The sequence below is a fragment of the Lithobates pipiens genome, unplaced genomic scaffold (assembly GCF_037356315.1).
Source record: "Lithobates pipiens isolate NorthernLeopardFrog02 unplaced genomic scaffold, aLitPip1_a1.2 Scaffold_27, whole genome shotgun sequence".
Lineage (NCBI taxonomy): Eukaryota > Metazoa > Chordata > Amphibia > Anura > Ranidae > Lithobates > Lithobates pipiens.
In genome coordinates, this window is record NW_027507788.1 from 214,445,050 (window position 1) to 214,460,614 (window position 15,565).

The window sequence follows — 15,565 nt, forward strand, 5'->3', positions numbered from 1 at the left end:
AAACAGACACATAGGGGTTGATTTACCAAAACTGGAGCGTGCAAAATCTGATGCAGCTCTGCATAGAAACCAACGAGTTTTCTGGCAAAGCTTAAGGTAGGGTTCACACATCTCCACATCCAATTCGCATAGCAGGAAAATATGAGCGGTTCTCTATGGACCCGGTTCACATGTCTCCGGAGCGGCTGCTGAGCGCCCTGCACGGAAACGCTGTACGTCTTTGCATCTATTTCAGGGCCGAATTCAGGCAAAGATTCTGCCCCAATTCGTCCCTGAAACGGAGAACAGGGATGGACAGCGTCGCTGTGCGATCCGCGGCCGGTTTAGGTGTGAACCCAGCCTAAAAGGAGAAGTACAGCCAAAGCTTGTTCGGCTGTAATTCTATGAATCACAGCAGTGCAGATCGTTTTTCACTCCTGTGACCCGTACTCAGCAGATAGCAGGCTGAAGTCCGCTGTCTGCCAATGTCACAGAGATTGCGACAATGAAGTCTGGATCCGCCCACACGCCTGGACCGTCACCCGGCTCAGCCTCTCAGTAAGTGTCAGAGCCTGAGCCGGAAGCTCCCGATCCCTTCACAACTTAGCGATCCAGTGAGCGCAGGGGGCAGAGCAGAGAGCCGGTGACTGACAGTCACCAGCTCTCTGCTCAGGGAGCTGTGAGAATTGAGCGATGGGTGGTGCTTGATCGCTCACTTCTCAGGTGATAGAGCTAGCGGGGGACCGATGCCACATCCACCTAAGTAAGCAAGTATGATATTAAATCGGAGTTCCACACGTTTTTTTCGTTTATTAAAAGTCAGCAGCTACAAAAAGTATAGCTGCCGACTTTTAATAAACAGGACACCTGTCCCGCGGTCCAGCGATGTGGGCACCAGGAGCCCTGATCCGTCATTACTACTGTGGGCACCCAGCCGTGACAGCTTACAGCTTCATGGCCAGGCACGCACTGCGCTCTGCTATTGGCCTGGCAATCTTCTGGGACCTGTGAAGTGTCCCAGAACATCACTGGTAGGGAGGGTGAGAGGAGGCGGCGGCCAAGAAGAGGAATGAGGAAGTGGGTCAGGAGGTACACACTCCCCCACCAAAGAAAAAAAAAAAAAGAAGGACATGCCAATTGTGGCATGTCAGGGGGCGAGGAGTGCTTAAAGCGGAAGTTCCACCTTTGGGTGGAACCCCGCTTTAACCACTTGCCAACCAGCTGCCGTCATTACACGGCGGCAGGTTGGCTCGTTCCCGTGAATTGCCGTAGTTGTACGGCAGTCCCTTTAACAACTAAAGCGGGCTGCCAGCTATGCGCATTGGCTCTTCCGCCACACTGTCCATCGGCCACCCACAATCGCTCCACAGAGAGCCAGAATGGGGACCTGTCAATGTAAACAAACAGATCCCCGTTCTTACAAGGAAGTTCAGAGTGATCGTCTGTTCCTAGTGATTAGGAACAGCGATCTCTGTCTTCTCCCACTCAGTCCCCTCCCCTCCTCAGTTAGAAACACCTCCCAGGGAACACATTTAACCCCTTGATCGCCCCCTAGTGTTAACTTCTTCCCTGCCAGTGACATTTATACAGTACTCAATGCATTTTTATATCACTGATAGCTGTATAAATGTAAATGGTCCCATCAAAAGTGTCCGATCTGTTCACCGCAATGTCACAGTCCTGCTTAAAAAAAAAAAAAAGGGGGGGGGGGGGGGGGATTGCTGATCATCGCCATTACTAGTAGAAAAATAAATGTAGAAGAATACATATTGGCCTAAAAATTGATGAAGAAATTTTTTTTTTTTTTTTTTTTGGGGGGGGTTTGGGGGTATTCATTATAGCAAAAAGTAAAAAATTGTTTTTTTTTTTTTTTTCAAAATTGTCTATTTTTTTGTTTATAACGCAAAAAATAAAAACCGCAGAGATGATCAAATACCACCAAAAGAAAGCTCTATTTGTGGGAAAAAAGGACGTCAATTATGTTTGAGTGCAGCGTTGTACGACCGCACAATTGTCAGTTAAAGCGGTGTTCCGCCCAAAAAAAAAATAAAAAAATTAAAAGCCAACACTGTAGCCGCTGGCTTTTAACAATAGGACACTTACCTGTCCTGGAGTCCATCGATGTAAGCACCGTATCCAATGTTTCCATCAGCTGTCGGGATCTGCCGCCGCCATTGCGGGTAAGGGTACCCAGCAGGGTAGCCTTATGGCTTCACACCAGGAACCCTATTGCACATATGCGCGAGGCCCTGCTCCTCTCTCCTACTGGCCCGGCGACAGGGAGAGGAGGGGGGAGGAGAAGGGAACCCTGCGGCGATGTCACGGGCTGTGGCCCGGACTCCCGGAAGTGGGAGCAGGATACCTGTCAAAAACAGGTATCCTCTCCCCCCTCCCCCCCTGAAATGTGGCAATTGTGGCACCAGAGGGGTAGAGGAGTCAAATGAGCGGAAGTTCCACTTTGGGTGGAACGCCGATTTAAAGCGACGCAGTGCCGTGTTGCAAAAAAAAAAAAAAAAATGGCTTGGTCATTAAGCACTACAATACAGGGCACTTTCGCCCCCTTCCTTCCCAGCCCAATTTTCAGCTTTCATCGTTCTCACAATTTCAATGACAATTGCGCAGTCGTGCTACGCTGTACCCAAATTAAATTATCATTTTGTTTGCACAAATTGAGCTTTATTTTGGTGTTATTTATTAACGACTCAGTTTTATATTTTTTGTGATAAGCGAAAAAAAGAGTGGAAATTTAGAAAAAAAAAAAAAGAAATCCAATAAAATCGAATTTTGTCATAAATTTAAGCCAAAATGTATTCTGCTACATGTCTTTGGTAAAAAAGATTTGGTTAAGTGTATAATAATTGGTTTGTGTGATCACGTACATATGTACGCAAATTATCATGTACATATGTGTACAGATAATCATTGGGACATGTAATTTTAGTGGGACATATGTGGGGGACATGTTTTTATTATTAGGGACATGTGTTTTCATTATTTGGTGACATGTATGTTTTGGGGACATATGTGGGGACATTGTGTTTATACTGTGTGGTGTGTTGTGTGTTTACACTAGGCTGGTGATCAGTGAGTAAAAAGCTGTAAAAAACAGCTCATACTCACTGATCATCAGCCGGCTGCAGCGATCTGCTCTCCTCTCCTCAGCAATGACTTCTGTGTGAGGAGAGGAGGAGCCAATTGCCTAGCAACCGGCTGTTTGTTTACATCACATGACGGCTGTGATTGGACACGGCCGTCATGTGATCAGGAGGGCCAATCACAGAGCCCTCCTGCTGATCCGAGATGCGCCGTGTCCGGGTGAAACGGGCCTATCGGGATCGCGCCGCTGCGCGGGCACGCGCGCGATCCCCCTACTTCTGATGGACGTTCAGGAACATCCACATGGAGCTCCCACCCGGTCGTATATGTACACTGGCCGGGTGGGAAGTAGTTAAGGGGCCAAATCTTCTGGTCCTTAAGTGGTTAAAAAAAAATAAAAAATAACTGATTCCCATACTTCTCTTTTAATTGATCAAGCTAAAGTTTGAAGCTGATTGGCTACCATGCACAGCTGCACCAGATTTTTCACTCTCCAGTTTTAGTAAATCTACCCCACTGAATCAATAAATCAATGAAAAAGAAGTAAAAACTTGTTACATCTTTAAACACTCACACTAAAATGGGGGCTCTGTTCCAGTGCTGCTTGATCAGCCGCCTGTTCCGGTAATGCCTCCCCGAAGCCAGGTGCTCCAAAATCCGGTCCCTCCTGACCCGCATCGGGAGCTCACATGACTTACAGTACAGCGTCTCCACCACGGTGGTCTCCCCGGTGTCACCGCGTTCAATCAAATGCCTCCTGACCGCCAAGTCCGAGAACTCGGCAGCGTAGTCATGTAAGGTTTTCTTTTTCCGTCCCATTCTGTCCAAAATAAATCAATGAGGATCAAAGTCTTGTCTTGGGAATATCGCGTTGGACCAGGCACTTGCGAAGGAGGTTTCCTCCAAGATGGACTTTCATGCCTTGAATGAAATAACACACAATGGTCACATTCACACCAAGGATTCCGAACCAATACGAGGTGGGAACTCGTCCAGCGGCTCCCGCTTTGTTTTCAGGCAAAGATGACCTTCCTATCTATTAACTGTAGAGCTGCACGAATAATCGTTAAAGAATTGAGATCGCGATTCTAACCCCCCCTAACACAGCATTTTCCCGATTCAGTGCAGAGCGGTGGTGGAGATAAAGAGAAACATTGTAACACTTAGTTCTTTTAGAGATCAAAAGGGAAGAACTTCGGTCTGTAAATTAGGTCAGTTTCACCACTTTTCTGGCACTTGTTGCTTACAAGTTACAATCAGTATTTTTTGCTAGAAAATTTTATTTTATATATATGTATAGTTACATAAATATTAAATAGTAAATATATATATATATATATATATATATATATATATATATAAAATAAAATTATGTTTGGGGGTTCTAAGTAATTTTCTAATATATAAGCGCTGGGCTATTTTCTTCAAAAAAATCTGAAATTAAAAAAAAAAAAATAATAAAAAAAAAAAAATTTGATTCACGATTCCAATAATTTTTTATTTTTTTTGATGGACATCGCGCCGGTCCTGTGGAGCTATGGCCAGGAGTTTTTAGGCAAGGCCGCGGCTTCGGCCTCATGGACTAGGCTGAGGCCTCGCATAAAAACTCCTGCCTGCCGGTCCTGGTGAAAAAAAATAATAATCGATTTGCTGAAAATTTTAATCGATTTGACCTCTCAACTCCAGCCCTAATATATTATATATATATATATATATATATTTTTTTTTATTTTTTTTTTTCCGTTATTAGCAGAGACCCTAGAGAATAAAATGCCGGTTGTTGCAATATTTTATGTCACGCTGTATTTCTGCAGCGGTCTTTAGAAACGCAATTTTTTGAGGGAAAAAAAATACACTTTAATGAATAAAAAAAAAAAAAAAGTAAACCGTAAAGTTAGCCCAATATTTTTGTATAATGTGAAAGATGATGTTACGCCATGAGAATCGTGATCTTTATTCCACACAAAAAAAATTGTGATTCTCATTTTGGCCAGAATCATGTGGCTCTAATCAACTGCTTATCATTCGTCATGTAGACAAATGATTTTCCACTTTAACATTCAATGTAACAAAATATCTTTATCAGAATATATAATATTAAAATTGAATTTATAATAATAATTAAAAAAAAAATCTAAATTAATCAAATTGTCTTTTTTTTTTTTTCTTTAATATCTCATAGATGTGAATCTGCCTCCATTAAAGTGACAGAAAAAAGTTAAAGTATAACTAAAGGAAAAATTCATTTTGGAATGGGTGGAGAGAGATTAGAACCTCTCTCAGGTTTATATTGCTGTGATGCAACCTCTTTATTTGTTCTATTCTATTTATTTGTTCTGGTGACGGTTTTCACAAAGAGTGAAGCAAAATCCCAAAATTGTGGGTTGTCACCAGAACAGGAATAGAGGAGAAATCATTCAATGGGGACACTGGTTCTGGTGACAACCTGGGACAGGAAGTGAAGCTAAATCTCCCCCAATGGGACAGAGAGCAGGGGTTATAACCCTCCTTTATTCTATGCAAAAAAAGGTTTTGCCTTTAGTTTTACTTTAAAGCTTTTACAACAACAATTTCATATAATTTCTTTAAAATATTATTGCAAAAAAAAAAAAAGACTGCTAAAACATATTTAATAATAATAATAATAATAAAAAAAAAAGTCTGTAGAATATTTTCCCTGATACTACAGGACAGAATATCTATGGTTATGAAAGTTCCTGGAATATAGGGCTCTATGATGTTTAGAGGAATAATAAGGGGGTCTTATAGGACAAGTTTATGGGCAGTTATCGGGGCCACCTTCATTTTGGGTGACTACACACTGGCTATATGGGATATACAGTCGCTCACAAAAGTAAGTACACCCTTCACATTTTTTAAAATATTTTCTTCTATCTTTTTATGTGACAACACTGAAGAAATGACACTTGTCTACAATGTAAAGTAGTGATTGTACAGCTTGTGTAACAGTGTAAATTTCCTGTCCCCTCAAAATAACTCAACACACAGCCATTAATGTCTAAATCGCTGGCAACGAAAGTGAGTACACCCCTAAGTGAAAATGTCCAAATTGGGCCAATATTTTGTGTGGCCACCATTATTTTCCAGCACAGAGGTTTAACTCTTAGGCATGGAGTTCACCAGAGCTTCACAGGTTTCCACTGGAGTCCTCTTCCCCTCCTCCATGATGACATCACAGAGCTGGTGGATGTTGTTGCGCTCCTCCACTTTCCGTTAGAGGATGGCCCACAGATGATCAATAGGGTTTAGGTCTGGAGACATGCTTGGCCAGTCCATCACCTTTACCCTCAGCTTCTTTAGCAAGGCAGTGGTCATCTTGGAGGTGTGTTTGGGGTGGTTATCATGTTGAAATACTGCCCTGCGGCCCAGTCTCTGAAGGGAGGAGATCATGCTCTGCTTCAGTATGTCACAGTACATGTTGGCATTCATGGTTCCCTCAATGATCTGTAGCCCCCCAGTGCCGGCAGCACTCATGCAGCCCCAGACCATGACACTCCCACCACCATGCTTGACTGTAGGCAAGACACACTTGTCTTTGTCTTCCTCACCTGGTTGCCCCCACACACGCTTGTCACCATCTGAACCAAATACGTTTATCTGGTCTCATCAGACCACAGGACATGGTTCCAGTAATCCATGTCTTTAGTCTGCTTGTCTTCAGCAAACTGTTTGCGGGCTTTCTTGTGCATCATCTTTAGAAGAGGCTTCCTTCTGGGGTGACAGCCATGCAGACCAATTTGATGCAGCGTGCAGCGTATGGTCTGAGCACTGACAGACTGACCCCCCCATCCCTTCAACCTCTGCAGCAATGCTGGCAGCACTCATACATCTATTTCCCAAAGACAACCTCTGGATATGATGCTGAGCACGTGACCTCAACTTCTTTGGTGGACCATGGAGAGGCCTGTTCTGAGTGGAAGCTGTCCTGTTATACCGCTGTATGGTCTTGGCCACCGTGCTGCAGCTCAGTTTCAGAGTCTTGGCAATCTTCTTATAGCCTAGGCCATCTTTATGTAGAGCAACAATTCTTTTTTTCAGATCCTCAGAATGTTCTTTGCCATGAGGTGCCATGTTAAACTTCCAGTGACCAGTATGAGAGAGTGAGAGCGATAACACCACATTTAACACACCTGCTTCCCATTCACACCTGAGACCTTGTAACACTAACAAATCCCATGACATCGGGGAGGGAAAATGGCTAATTGGGCCCAATTTGGACATTTTCACTTAGGGGTGTACTCACTTTTGTTGCCAGCGGTTTAGACATTAATGGCTGTGTGTTGACTTATTTTGAGGGGGCAGCAAATTTACACTGTTATACAAGCTGTACACTCACTACTTTACATTGTAGACAAGTGTAATTTGTTCAGTGTTGTCACATGAAAAGATAGAAGAAAATATTTACAGAAATGTGGGGGTGTACTTACTTTTGTGAGATACTGTACATCCGGCCACAATGGAGTGGATTCATGAAGGAAGGTCGGCCATACACAGGTGGTATCGCAGACCAATGACTGCACATACAGGAGGATGTGAAGGTGGGGGATATCAGGGCACCTATAAAAAGAAGGTGATGAAAGATAGTGAGTTGGGGCAGTCACAGTCTGTATTGAGAGTGAGGCCGGTGTCTGGGGGGCAGTTATGGACCCATCTATAGGGTATGGTAGGCAGTCTGGCAATGGGCTGATGTCTGGAGTAGAGTATCCGGGTCACAGGAGGGTATTACATGTAGGTGACACGGGCACTTCAGATGATTGTCACAGGTCAGTGCCGGAGAGAGTAGATAGTAGAGACCACAGGTCACCAAAAAGTGGGAATGTCTGTATAAGACACAGGCAGGCTGTCTATAGAAGGGTTTTATAGACAGGTGATGGGGCAGGTACCTACAGGGGGTATTATAGACAGATTATGGGGCAGGTATCTACAGGGGGTATTATAGAAAGGTAATAGGGGAGGTACCATAGGGGGTTATATAGGACAGATGGGGCAGGTACCTACAGGGGGTATTATAGAAAGGTAATAGTGGAGGTACCATAGGGGGTTATATAGACAGGTGACGGGGCAGGTACATACAGGGGGTATTATAGACAGATGATGGGGCAGGTACGTACAGGGGGTATTATAGACGGGTGATGGGGCAGGTACTGACAGGGGGTATTATAGACAGATGATGGGGCAGGTACCTACAGGGGGAATTATAGACAGGTGATGGGGCAGATACCAAGAGGTAATTATAGAAAGGTGATGGGGCTGGTAGAATAAGGGGTATTCTAGACAGGTAAGGGGCATGTAGAATAGGGATATTATGGACAGGTGATGGGGCAGGTACCATAAGGGGTATTATAGACAGTTGAGGGGGCAGGTACCTATAGGGAGTATAACATGTAGATGATGGGGCAGATATCAACAACAGGGAATTCAAGGCAGGTGACAGCTCCCTGTAGGAGGTATTAGTGGCCAGTTACAGATGGTAGATGTATGGGTAGGTGACAGGAGGTAGTTTATGGTAGCACAGGAGGCAGTGAGTGGCAGTTATAGGGGGCAGTTAGTGTCAGGAAGATAGTACAGGGGGCAGTAGAGGGCAGTTTCAGGAGGGTACTACAGGGAACAGTTGGTGGAAGTGTCAGGAGGACAGTACAGGGGGCAGTGTCAGGGGGGTAGTACAGGGGGCAGTTTCAGAGGGGTAGCAGAGGGAAGTGTCAGGGGGGTAGTACAGGAGGCAGATTCAGTAGAGGGAAGTTTCAGGGGAGCAGTACAGGGGGGTAGTACAGAGGCCAGTGTCGGGGGGAGGGGGTAGTACAGAGGGCAGTTTCGGGGGGGGGGGGGGGGGGTAGTACAGGGGACAGCGTCGGGGGGGGGGGGGGGGTAGTACAGGGGACAGCGTCGGGGGGGTAGTACAGGGGACAGCGTCGGGGGGGTAGTACAGGGGACAGCGTCGGGGGGGGGGGGGAGGTAGTACAGAGGACAGCGTCGGGGGGGGGGTAGTACAGGGGACAGCGTCGGGGGGGGGGGGGGGGGGGGGTAGTACAGGGGACAGCGTCGGGGGGGGGGGGGGGGGTAGTACAGGGGACAGCGTCGGGGGGGGTAGTACAGGGGACAGCGTCGGGGGGGGTAGTACAGGGGACAGCGTCGGGGGGGGGGGGGGGGGTAGTACAGGGGACAGCGTCGGGGGGGGGGGGTAGTACAGGGGACAGCGTCGGGGGGGGGGTAGTACAGGGGACAGCGTCAGGGGGGGGTAGTACAGGGGACAGCGTCAGGGGGGGGTAGTACAGGGGACAGCGTCAGGGGGGGGTAGTACAGGGGACAGCGTCAGGGGGGGGTAGTACAGGGGACAGCGTCAGGGGGGGGTAGTACAGGGGACAGCGTCAGGGGGGGGTAGTACAGGGGACAGCGTCAGGGGGGGGTAGTACAGGGGACAGCGTCAGGGGGGGTAGTACAGGGGACAGCGTCAGGGGGGGTAGTACAGGGGACAGCGTCAGGGGGGGGTAGTGATGGGGCAGATATCAACAACAGGGAATTCAAGGCAGGTGACAGCTCCCTGTAGGAGGTATTAGTGGCCAGTTACAGATGGTAGATGTATGGGTAGGTGACAGGAGGTAGTTTATGGTAGCACAGGAGGCAGTGAGTGGCAGTTATAGGGGGCAGTTAGTGTCAGGAAGATAGTACAGGGGGCAGTAGAGGGCAGTTTCAGGAGGGTACTACAGGGAACAGTTGGTGGAAGTGTCAGGAGGACAGTACAGGGGGCAGTGTCAGGGGGGTAGTACAGGGGGCAGTTTCAGAGGGGTAGCAGAGGGAAGTGTCAGGGGGGTAGTACAGGAGGCAGATTCAGTAGAGGGAAGTTTCAGGGGAGCAGTACAGGGGGGTAGTACAGAGGCCAGTGTCGGGGGGAGGGGGTAGTACAGAGGGCAGTTTCGGGGGGGGGGGGTAGTACAGGGGACAGCGTCGGGGGGGGGGGGGTAGTACAGGGGACAGCGTCGGGGGGGGGGGGTAGTACAGGGGACAGCGTCGGGGGGGTAGTACAGGGGACAGCGTCGGGGGGGTAGTACAGGGGACAGCGTCGGGGGGGGGGGGGGGAGGTAGTACAGAGGACAGCGTCGGGGGGGGTAGTACAGGGGACAGCGTCGGGGGGGGGGGGGGGTAGTACAGGGGACAGCGTCGGGGGGGGGGGGTTATACAGGGGACAGCGTCGGGGGGGTAGTACAGGGGACAGCGTCGGGGGGGGGGGGGGTAGTACAGGGGACAGCGTCGGGGGGGGTAGTACAGAGGACAGCGTCGGGGGGGGGGGGGGGGGTAGTACAGGGGACAGCGTCAGGGGGGGGGGTAGTACAGGGGACAGCGTCAGGGGGGGGTAGTACAGGGGACAGCGTCGGGGGGGGGTAGTACAGGGGACAGCGTCGGGGGGGGGTAGTACAGGGGACAGCGTCGGGGGGGGTAGTACAGGGGACAGCGTCGGGGGGGGTAGTACAGGGGACAGCGTCGGGGGGGGGTAGTACAGGGGACAGCGTCGGGGGGGGGGGTAGTACAGGGGACAGCGTCGGGGGGGGGGTAGTACAGGGGACAGCGTCGGGGGGGGGGTAGTACAGGGGACAGCGTCGGGGGGGGGTAGTACAGGGGACAGCGTCGGGGGGGGGTAGTACAGGGGACAGCGTCGGGGGGGGGGGTAGTACAGGGGACAGCGTCGGGGGGGGGTAGTACAGGGGACAGCGTCGGGGGGGGGTAGTACAGGGGACAGCGTCGGGGGGGGGTAGTACAGGGGACAGCGTCGGGGGGGGGTAGTACAGGGGACAGCGTCGGGGGGGGGTAGTACAGGGGACAGCGTCGGGGGGGGGTAGTACAGGGGACAGCGTCGGGGGGGGTAGTACAGGGGACAGCGTCGGGGGGGGGTAGTACAGGGGACAGCGTCGGGGGGGGGTAGTACAGGGGACAGCGTCGGGGGGGGGGGTAGTACAGGGGACAGCGTCGGGGGGGGGGTAGTACAGGGGACAGCGTCGGGGGGGGTAGTACAGGGGACAGCGTCGGGGGGGGGTAGTACAGGGGACAGCGTCGGGGGGGGGTAGTACAGGGGACAGCGTCGGGGGGGGGGTAGTACAGGGGACAGCGTCGGGGGGGGGTAGTACAGGGGACAGCGTCGGGGGGGGTAGTACAGGGGACAGCGTCGGGGGGGGGGTAGTACAGGGGACAGCGTCGGGGGGGGGTAGTACAGGGGACAGCGTCGGGGGGGGGTAGTACAGGGGACAGCGTCAGGGGGGGGTAGTACAGGGGACAGCGTCAGGGGGGGGTAGTACAGGGGACAGCGTCAGGGGGGGGTAGTACAGGGGACAGCGTCAGGGGGGGGTAGTACAGGGGACAGCGTCAGGGGGGGGTAGTACAGGGGACAGCGTCAGGGGGGGGTAGTACAGGGGACAGCGTCAGGGGGGGTAGTACAGGGGACAGCGTCAGGGGGGGGTAGTACAGGGGACAGCGTCAGGGGGGGGTAGTGATGGGGCAGATATCAACAACAGGGAATTCAAGGCAGGTGACAGCTCCCTGTAGGAGGTATTAGTGGCCAGTTACAGATGGTAGATGTATGGGTAGGTGACAGGAGGTAGTTTATGGTAGCACAGGAGGCAGTGAGTGGCAGTTATAGGGGGCAGTTAGTGTCAGGAAGATAGTACAGGGGGCAGTAGAGGGCAGTTTCAGGAGGGTACTACAGGGAACAGTTGGTGGAAGTGTCAGGAGGACAGTACAGGGGGCAGTGTCAGGGGGGTAGTACAGGGGGCAGTTTCAGAGGGGTAGCAGAGGGAAGTGTCAGGGGGGTAGTACAGGAGGCAGATTCAGTAGAGGGAAGTTTCAGGGGAGCAGTACAGGGGGGTAGTACAGAGGCCAGTGTCGGGGGGAGGGGGTAGTACAGAGGGCAGTTTCGGGGGGGGGGGGGGGTAGTACAGGGGACAGCGTCGGGGGGGTAGTACAGGGGACAGCGTCGGGGGGGTAGTACAGGGGACAGCGTCGGGGGGGGGGGGAGGTAGTACAGAGGACAGCGTCGGGGGGGGTAGTACAGGGGACAGCGTCGGGGGGGGGGGGGGGGGTAGTACAGGGGACAGCGTCGGGGGGGTAGTACAGGGGACAGCGTCGGGGGGGGGTAGTACAGGGGACAGCGTCGGGGGGGGTAGTACAGAGGACAGCGTCGGGGGGGGGGGGTAGTACAGGGGACAGCGTCGGGGGGGGGGGTAGTACAGGGGACAGCGTCGGGGGGGGGTAGTACAGGGGACAGCGTCGGGGGGGGGTAGTACAGGGGACAGCGTCGGGGGGGGGTAGTACAGGGGACAGCGTCGGGGGGGGGGTAGTACAGGGGACAGCGTCGGGGGGGGGTAGTACAGGGGACAGCGTCGGGGGGGGGTAGTACAGGGGACAGCGTCGGGGGGGGGTAGTACAGGGGACAGCGTCGGGGGGGGGTAGTACAGGGGACAGCGTCGGGGGGGGGGTAGTACAGGGGACAGCGTCGGGGGGGGGTAGTACAGGGGACAGCGTCGGGGGGGGTAGTACAGGGGACAGCGTCGGGGGGGGGTAGTACAGGGGACAGCGTCAGGGGGGGGTAGTACAGGGGACAGCGTCAGGGGGGGGTAGTACAGGGGACAGCGTCAGGGGGGGGTAGTACAGGGGACAGCGTCAGGGGGGGGTAGTACAGGGGACAGCGTCAGGGGGGGGTAGTACAGGGGACAGCGTCAGGGGGGGGTAGTACAGGGGACAGCGTCAGGGGGGGGTAGTACAGGGGACAGCGTCAGGGGGGGGTAGTACAGGGGACAGCGTCAGGGGGGGGTAGTACAGGGGACAGCGTCAGGGGGGGGTAGTACAGGGGACAGCGTCAGGGGGGGGTAGTACAGGGGACAGCGTCAGGGGGGGGTAGTACAGGGGACAGCGTCAGGGGGGGGTAGTACAGGGGACAGCGTCAGGGGGGGGTAGTACAGGGGACAGCGTCAGGGGGGGGTAGTACAGGGGACAGCGTCAGGGGGGGGGTAGTACAGGGGACAGCGTCAGGGGGGGTAGTACAGGGGACAGCGTCAGGGGGGGGTAGTACAGGGGACAGCGTCAGGGGGGGGTAGTACAGGGGACAGCGTCAGGGGGGGGTAGTACAGGGGACAGCGTCAGGGGGGGGTAGTACAGGGGACAGCGTCAGGGGGGGGTAGTACAGGGGACAGCGTCAGGGGGGGGTAGTACAGGGGACAGCGTCAGGGGGGGGTAGTACAGGGGACAGCGTCAGGGGGGGGTAGTACAGGGGACAGCGTCAGGGGGGGGTAGTACAGGGGACAGCGTCAGGGGGGGGTAGTACAGGGGACAGCGTCAGGGGGGGGTAGTACAGGGGACAGCGTCAGGGGGGGGTAGTACAGGGGACAGCGTCAGGGGGGGGTAGTACAGGGGACAGCGTCAGGGGGGGGTAGTACAGGGGACAGCGTCAGGGGGGGGTAGTACAGGGGACAGCGTCAGGGGGGGGGTAGTACAGGGGACAGCGTCAGGGGGGGGGTAGTACAGGGGACAGCGTCAGGGGGGGGGTAGTACAGGGGACAGCGTCAGGGGGGGGGTAGTACAGGGGACAGCGTCAGGGGGGGGGTAGTACAGGGGACAGCGTCAGGGGGGGGGTAGTACAGGGGACAGCGTCAGGGGGGGGGTAGTACAGGGGACAGCGTCAGGGGGGGGGTAGTACAGGGGACAGCGTCAGGGGGGGGGTAGTACAGGGGACAGCGTCAGGGGGGGGGTAGTACAGGGGACAGCGTCGGGGGGGGTAGTACAGGGGACAGCGTCGGGGGGGGTAGTACAGGGGACAGCGTCGGGGGGGGTAGTACAGGGGACAGCGTCGGGGGGGTAGTACAGGGGACAGCGTCGGGGGGGGTAGTACAGGGGACATCGTCGGGGGGGGTTGTACAGGGGACATCGTCGGGGGGGGTAGTACAGGGGACAGCATTGGGGGGGGGGGTAGTACAGGGGACAGCATTAGGGGGGGGGTAGTACAGGGGGCAGTAGAGCGAAGTGTGAAGGGGGTAGTACATGAGGCATATTCAGGAGAGTAGTAGAGGGAAGTGTCAGGGGGCAGTTTCAGGAGGGTAGTAAAGGGAAGTATCTTGGGGATGTAGTACAGGGGGTAGTAGAGGGAAGTGTCGGGGGGGGGGGGGGGGGTAGTACAAGCGGCAGTAGAGGGCAGAGTCAGGAGGGTAGTAGAGGGGGCAGTTTCAAGGGGGTAGTATAGAGGGTAGTGGAGGGAAGTTTCTTGGGGATGTAGTACAGAAGGCAGATTCAGGAGGGTATTAGAGAAAGTGTCAGGGGGATTAGTACAGGGGGTAGTTTCAGGGGGGTAGTAGAGGGAATTTTTTCAGGGATGTAGTACAGGAGGTAGTAGAGGGAAGTGTAAGAGGGAAGTGCCAGGGGGCAGTTTCAGGAGGGCAGTGCAGGGGGCAGGCTCAGGGGGGTGGTAGAGGGGGCAGGCTCAGGGGGTGGTAGAGGGGGCAGTAAAAGGCGGTGCCAGGAGGGTAGTAGGTGGACAGGTAGGTATCAGCACACACTGGCAGGGAAGAAGGCGGTACTAGACCCCCAGTCGGCTCCTAGGACGCCCCCAGCTCTCCTCTATGGACTCTCTGCCTCCTCCAGGTGACTTCCGGAAACAAAGACTCCTTTCAGCTCTCCCGGAAGTACAGTGCAGTGACCCGGAAACAGAAGCGGAAATAAAGTACTTCGCCGCACGTTGGTAGGGGATCTAGTTTTGTGCGGATGACATCTAGTGGTCGCTGGTGGGTACTGCAACCATTTTAGCCAGGCTGCTCCCACAGTACACAGCTGGGAGAGGTCCCAGAGATCAGGAGACCTGGAGAGTGAGAAATCCGGTGTCCTATCATATACAGTCCCCCATCGGATAGTGTCCGCTGTGTAATGCGCATGCGCAGTACACAGCAAACACAGATTCCGAAAACAGCTGAAGATGAACGGCGCCTGCGCCGTGATTCCAGGTTCTGGTCCCACCATCCAAGTGGACATAGAGATGGAATATAAAAGAGCCGAGCGCAGCGAGGCTGAGCCTGAAGCGTGGCGAGCGAAGCAAGCCCGCGAGGGGCTCTCTAATTTTGCCAGCCCTATGTCCGCTTGGATGCTGGGGCTACCACCTCCACTCACGGCGCAGGCGCCGCTCATCTTTTCCGTTCAGATTTTCCAAAGCTTATTCTGCTCCGTACTGCGCATGCAAAGTACTGAGCAGACACTATATGATGGCAGGACACTATCTGCCAGAACACCGGTGCAGCTGTGCTTCGTAGTCAATCGGCTTCTGTCCTCAGCTTGTTCAATTAAGCTTTAATAATAAAAACTGGAAGCTGTTTCTATACAGAACTGCACCAGATTTTGCACTCTCCAGTTTTAGTAAGGCCCCTTTCACACTGGAGCGGTGCGCTGGCAGGACGGTGAAAAAAGTCCTGCTAGCCGCATCTTTGGAGCGGTGAAGGAGCAGTGT

At 53.2% G+C, this 15,565-nt stretch overlaps 1 protein-coding gene across 2 annotated transcripts in view; it reads right to left on the reverse strand.

Annotated features, from left to right (window-relative positions):
* LOC143933305 (uncharacterized) overlaps positions 1-14,754 on the reverse strand; it is a 31,428-nt gene extending 16,674 nt beyond the window's left edge. For both annotated transcript variants that reach the window (XM_077456181.1, XM_077456182.1), the window contains exons 1-2: positions 14,628-14,754; positions 3,650-3,996 (exon numbers count right to left, since the gene is read on the reverse strand). In XM_077456181.1, coding sequence (XP_077312307.1) covers positions 3,650-3,894 — 245 coding nt within the window. In that variant the 5' untranslated portion in view covers positions 3,895-3,996; positions 14,628-14,754. The remainder of the gene's footprint in view (positions 1-3,649; positions 3,997-14,627) is intronic.
* Between the last annotated feature and the right edge of the window lie 811 nt (positions 14,755-15,565).